Raw genomic sequence first — 6000 nt, 5'->3', positions numbered from 1 at the left:
TAATCATTCCTGAAGAGAGGAAAAGGCTCTCTGGACATTGAATACAGGATTTTCCGAACTAGCGTATCGTTCATATCACCTGTAATTGCCTGGCCTTCCCTTGCATTCCATTATAGTGTTTACATTTGCTTCAATCGCTCCTTAATCGGCGTAATAAGTCATCGATCGGACGGCCTGCGACTCATCTCGGCTGATGGGGCTCATCTGATGCCATCTGTCGGCAGATTTCGGTCTGGCAGGGATGTATCGGCTCATTCATGCTTATCCCACTGGTAGCTTCATTGCTTGAATCGGCGGATCAAAGATCGGTACCTGCCCTTAACTGCTAGAGGTGGATCGGATGAGAGGCCTCTATTTGCTTGTTCCTCCTGCTCGCTCTAGTTCACCTGGTTCACTTGTGTTTAATCCGAGGTCGACTCATTCCTCTTAGCTGCTCTTTCCTAATTAATCCCCTCTCTCCCAGCGGATTGGAATAATTCTACCAACTACGGATCTCATGAATGGGAATGCAGTCAAACAACTTTCTCTTGCCCATTGGAAGTTGGTATTGGGAGTTTAAAGGCTTTTAAGCCATTAGACAAAAACCTTCTTAAAGCATCACTTCAGGGCTACCTGAAGAAAAGTCACTAAAGAAAACAACTACTTACGATATTTCCTCATCTTCAATGTCGCTAAATAGTGGGTTTTTCCTAACCTAATAGGGGTTTAGCCTATACCGTAGTGTTCAAAAAAAAGCCTTTCTAGAGCCTTACTTCATTCTGGTGTCTTGGATTTGGTTCGATCAGTGTTTTCGTAAAAAATGAATAAGATGCATTGGGCGTTTAGGCTTGACTAATAAAATAACATAGAAAGGGCTTTTTCAGCTTACTCTGCTACAGCGGAACGTTAGCAGGGTGCCGCGGTTTGTGGGCTTGAAGGACTTAGCGCCGTGACAAGTGGTATCAGAGCCAAGCCATGGCTAGTGGGAAGAACCCGTAGGCTACGTCGAGCCACTGCTTACGTCCAGCCAAGCGATGAGATATGATAGAAGATGTTCTCTATATACGCTATTTCAAATAAATGAAATTGCTTGCTAGGGATCAATCCCAGACCGAGGAGTGTAGCATTTTGGCTTTTTAGCGTTAGCTATTCCCTCTTTTACTGGCATATATCCAGCTACATGCTCGCTCAACTCGAGCCTCCTTCTTATTCTGCTTCAAGTTCTGATTCGGCTTCTTCTACTACTGATGCGGAAAATGCTTCTTCTTTGCCTACTAAAGCTGCTAAGCTAAAGTCCCTCCTTTCACTTTCATCTGATATTAAGCTAGCAACTGACTCACCAACGGATTCAGGAACCGAAACTGCAACAGGAACAGAAACTTCTGCAGCTTACCTTACTGCGGATTCAGCAACGAATTCCGCACCTTCTCCGTCCCTATAGTCTCTCTCATCGGTGGTCCCTGGCCTAGCGCGGTCCCTAATCGGAACTATTTCTTCTTTATCTTCGGCTGATTAAGCTTTTTCTGCCGATTCAGCTTCGACTGCGGATTCACCAACTCTAGCTTATCCGGATTCACCAACAGATTCAAAAACTGAAATAGATTCGGCAACAGATTCAGAAACTTATTCTGTTGATGCTGCTACTGCCGATTCTGATTCCTCTTCTTCTGCTTCTTCCGGAGAGAGGGAGACTAGAAGAGCTTACCTCTGGCACCGGGCTTTCTTTCTCCAGCGCATATTAGCAGCGATTGATAGGCCGGCTTTGTCCGCTAGACAACAATTAAGTTGATTAAGTCCCATCCGTCTCCTTCTGTCCTTGGGACTGACTTGACTGCTACCGAAAGAAAAGACCGGCTGCTTCGTCTTCTGCCGATTCTTTGTCTTCGTCTTCTGTTTCTTCCGCGGATTCCGTTGATCCGGATTCTCCTGGTGTGGATTCAGCAATTTCTTCTGCTTACCTGACTTCTAATTCTGCAACGGAAACGGATGATGGAACTGAGTCAGGAACAGATGATGGAACAGACTCCGCAACAGATTCGGCAACGAAAACAGATTAAGCTAATTATGCTTCCGCAGCTTCTGGGGATTCGGCTTCTCAATCAAATTCTTCTTTTTTGCCTGCGCTAACGCTATAGATCGGTACGCTTCCAGATCCAGATGAAGGAACCAACCGGTTGGTCGACCCTTTCATCCCCGCTAGCGCTAGATTCTGAAATCTGAAAGAGCTGCAGCGCCAGAAGCGGATTCGGGACCCATCATCACATACATCATTTGGATGAGTTCGCGGAACCAAAAAGAGAGAATGCCCAACCAAACAGAGACCAAGGAAAGGAAAACCAAGATCGGATATAGCATAGCTATAGCTGGTTTTCCGCGAAATCTATTTCAGTAGAGCGAGGGAAAGAGCCCAGAACTGCTGATACAGCTTCGGACTGACGGAAGCATACTGAATGGGGATATCTCCATCTCCGGGTTCATCTCATTTCTTGGGCCTTACCCTAAAACCTCCTCTTCCCTGTCTTCTAGAGATTGCCTAAAATATGTAATAGAAACTACTGATCCGCTTTCGAGCTGTCGAGTTAAGATTGGCTGAACGTACTTTGGAAGCTCTCCTAGCGGAGTATTTGTCTTGCTTATGACGACAGACCGACTAGAAACCCTCCGCGGTCGAGGTTTGAAAGCAATAAATCGAGTTAGATTCGGTACGGTACGCATCGAAGGCGATACGAGAAGCGGAAGCAGAATTAGCTGCCGAATCCGCAGTTTCAGTTTCAGTTGTTAAATCTGTTGCTGGAGCGAGGATTGCTGCTTAGAATATATCGCCTACGCCTTTTTCTTTGTGAATAATTCCGGTTTTTCGATTAGACGATCCCTTAAAGCTGTCAATCCGCACCTTTGCGCGAGCAAAGAGCGAAGACTTTACTTTATCCTTTGTTGGTCAGATTATGCTAGTCTACGGGAGCTATTAGCCTTAGGCTTATATTTCGGTCTTTTTTTCTTCCTTATTAGCGAGCCCTTTTCCTGCCTCAGGCCCTGAAACCGTCTCATCTCAGCACTCCTTCTACGCCCGCAGCAGACCTTTTCTCCTACTTCCCCGAGCCCGTCTCAGGCCGGGTTTCATTTGACTGACCCTCCGAGGCTAGTGGTAACTTCACTCACCATTAGGAGAATCAAGATTAGGGATCACTCGTGTCCTATTATCCGGTGGAGAACTGAACTGAAAGTCTTCCTATCCGTTATCTTGCTACCGATAGTGAATATCGAATACTAGAAACTCGACACTGAGATATGAGATTAAAGACAGGACTGAAACAAGCAACGGCCAACGACGGGCTCGGAAGGTGAAGTACTTTTCCTTATTTATTCCTTTGTGGCATTTAGTGTTGGATTTCCCCTTAGGGTTTTTAGCATCGATCGTCTTCATTGAGATGGATGGTGGGAGGTAAAGGTCCTTCCCTTTTTGGCCTGGCCGGTTGTGGGCGAGGAGGGACCTTATTAATTAGTAAACCCGACACCGTGGTTCGTAGCCACGTGCTCTAATCCTGTCCCCGCCTAATCATCTGAGGCCGCCTCAATCTTTCTGATTCGTAAATAACTCAGTGAGTGCTTTTTTCTAAGAAAGAAAATGAAAGGAAAAGAAAGAGAATGACTTCCAACAGGGCAAGCCAAGAGAGAAAGGAAAGGTTACGATTATTAGCTTTCCTGAACCGGCAAGAAAACTGCTTACGCGCTAGTTCTTCACTCCTCTCTCTTGCCCTCTGACCGGCCTGCCTTAAGCCGGATCAATACTTGTTTTACTCTAATCTAAAGAAAGGGGTGTACGTAATTCCAATACCTGGGGAAAGCTTTCAAAAAGGGAGATTGACCCTATTGATTAAGGGCGAAAGCCTTTCCACTACCAATACCAGTATCAAAACAAGCTCCCCCTACCCAATCCTCTGAGCAATCTAGGACACCTGGGGACGAGGGCCAGAGCAGAGCTTTGGTCCACCACCGGACGAGCGACCAATGCTGTCTCGAAATCAATCCCTTCAAAGACCGACACGCCATCCGACTTACATAACCAATGCCCGCCGTCTTGTACTAATAGGTCCTGTTCTAACTTAGGAATACCTGGACCTTTCCAGTGGAAGGTCGTCCTCTAGGCAGGGAATGGCAATTGAAGAGTAGTAAACTACTTCCTCTCGTGCTTCTTTTCCTGTTTTCATAGTACTATATCCATCCCCCGGAACATCTCGGTTCCCCCATCTTCGTTTACTTCGGCTTTAGTCACCTATCAGCGATTTCGGATCATCATATATGCCAATATGAAAAAGACCTTTCTTTCGCGAGGGCATAACGAGTCCTTAGGCATGAGCGGCGAATCTCTAAGTAGTTAAGGGGCGTAGCGGTGGACTTAGGCTCTTAAAAGAGCTCCCTAGCGATAAAAAAAATAAGACATATTATATTATATTGGTTAAATAAACCAAGAAGAAAGGACTAACCAACCATCAATGGACTGCAACCTTACGGCAAGCACCCTGAGAACTCTTTTCCTTTTCGGCTACCAATCTGGTTATTCTTCCTCACTGCTCAAGCAAAGGAATTTCTCCTTGATTGTACGATCAAGCCAAAGCAAAGTGAACGAATTGTTCATAATGGTGTCTGTGTGAAAAGGAGATTCCGCTAGAAAGAAAGATTTGACTCCTCAACAGCTGTTCTCCCCTTACACCAACTGTATGTAGTTGAATCGATATTGGCGTTGCCTGGGTCAACTCTCTCCTATCTCATGTTGCTATTTTAGCCGTTATGTTACATATTTTTTTATTCTTTGACCCGCGAAAGCGAACGAGGAAGCTTACCATTCCGCCGTCGGTCAGTTATTCAAAGAAGAGTATCAACGGTATAACTACGAAATATTGATTGCAAAGCTCGGACTTTCATCCCAAACTATTTCTTTTTTCGAATCTTAACCATGAAAGTCAGTAAATGTTGGCTTCCTCGCACAGTTGAGATCCACACGCATTCAACGGTAGGGAGTAAGACCTTATCTTTACAATTTGGAAGGTAAATTCCAGGGATACTCATCGAGTGGACCATACCAAGGCTTTCTAAAAAATATCAGTGAGTGGACTTCCTAGAATATCCAGTGATGAACCGACAAGTTCAAAAGGCCAAGAACTGATCGTAGCTCGGTCACGGGGACTCCCCACTCTTCTATTGCCTTCACCTTCTGCTTATCCATCCTAATCTGGCCATCCCCTATCCCAATGCCCTAGGAACAAGACTTCTACCCCGGGAGTCACTTCTTTCCCTGTGGCACCTTTGCTTCCTAAGCCCCAGATTCCCGTCTGAAGAAAGCGTAATCCGACTTTGAGTCACAGTCAGTGGGCATCCACTCATATTTCTTTTAGAACAAAAATAGATTCTAGCCGACCCCGATAGATAAAGGCATCCATCTCTTGACCTCTACTTTCACTTTACACCGGGCTTTGTTGGATGTGAGATTGCTTCCTTCTCAATTGCACGCGCATATCTTATCTTATTAATTAAAGAGTAAGCGGCTAAAAGGCGGTACCTTCCCTTCTCTTAGACTTGACTGATCTCATCCCCTCTCTAAGGGACTTGGCTCTTCCCCGGCTGGATAGACAGGACAAAGACTGCTTGCTTCAATGCCGTTGGTAGACGAGAACCATAAAAGAAAGAGGGTCTTGCGCTTCTTAAAAAAGGAAAGTCACGAAACAGGTAATGAGACATAGCAGCATCGAGATCTCAGCCCTAGCCGGATGATGACGCCTTTCCTGTTTAGGGCAAAGAACTTAAATGCTGATTTTGACTCTTACGGGTGCCTTGTAGAAAGCATAGCCTCATTGTTCACTCACTAGCTATGCTATACCATAAATCTAAAAGAATGACCTGCCTATTACTGTACTGAATTCAGTCTAAACAAGTGCCGATGTTGCGACACTCAGTCCAGTCCGGATTTTTGGTTTGGTACTGGCTTGGCCATGAGATCGATCCGATAACCTAAAGCATCCCGGC

At 45.5% G+C, this 6000-nt stretch overlaps 1 protein-coding gene across 1 annotated transcript; it reads left to right on the top strand.

Moving 5' to 3' along the window:
* Positions 1–340: 340 nt before the first annotated feature.
* On the top strand, positions 341–2192 carry LOC113874189 (clumping factor A-like). The gene is made up of 6 exons (XM_027512413.1): positions 341–411; positions 1156–1272; positions 1332–1432; positions 1515–1743; positions 1829–2018; positions 2115–2192. The coding sequence occupies exons 1-6, from the start codon at positions 341–343 to the stop codon at positions 2190–2192; spliced, it is 786 nt and encodes a 261-aa protein (XP_027368214.1).
* Positions 2193–6000: the final 3808 nt, after the last annotated feature.

Source organism: Abrus precatorius, unplaced genomic scaffold (genome assembly GCF_003935025.1).
Source record: "Abrus precatorius isolate BTA unplaced genomic scaffold, Abrus_2018 Scaffold8, whole genome shotgun sequence".
NCBI classification, from domain to species: domain Eukaryota; kingdom Viridiplantae; phylum Streptophyta; class Magnoliopsida; order Fabales; family Fabaceae; genus Abrus; species Abrus precatorius.
This window is presented reverse-complemented; position numbering and strand designations above follow the sequence as displayed.

Coding starts and splice junctions, on each gene's coding strand:
- LOC113874189 (XM_027512413.1), top strand. CDS start 341: ATGAGAGGCCTCTATTTGCTTGTTCCTCCTGCTCGCTCTAGTTCACCT. Junction 1,273..1,331: donor ACTAAAGCTGCTAAGCTAAA/GTCCCTCCTTTC, acceptor CAACGGATTCAG/GAACCGAAACTGCAACAGGA. Junction 2,019..2,114: donor CAGACTCCGCAACAGATTCG/GCAACGAAAACA, acceptor CTAACGCTATAG/ATCGGTACGCTTCCAGATCC.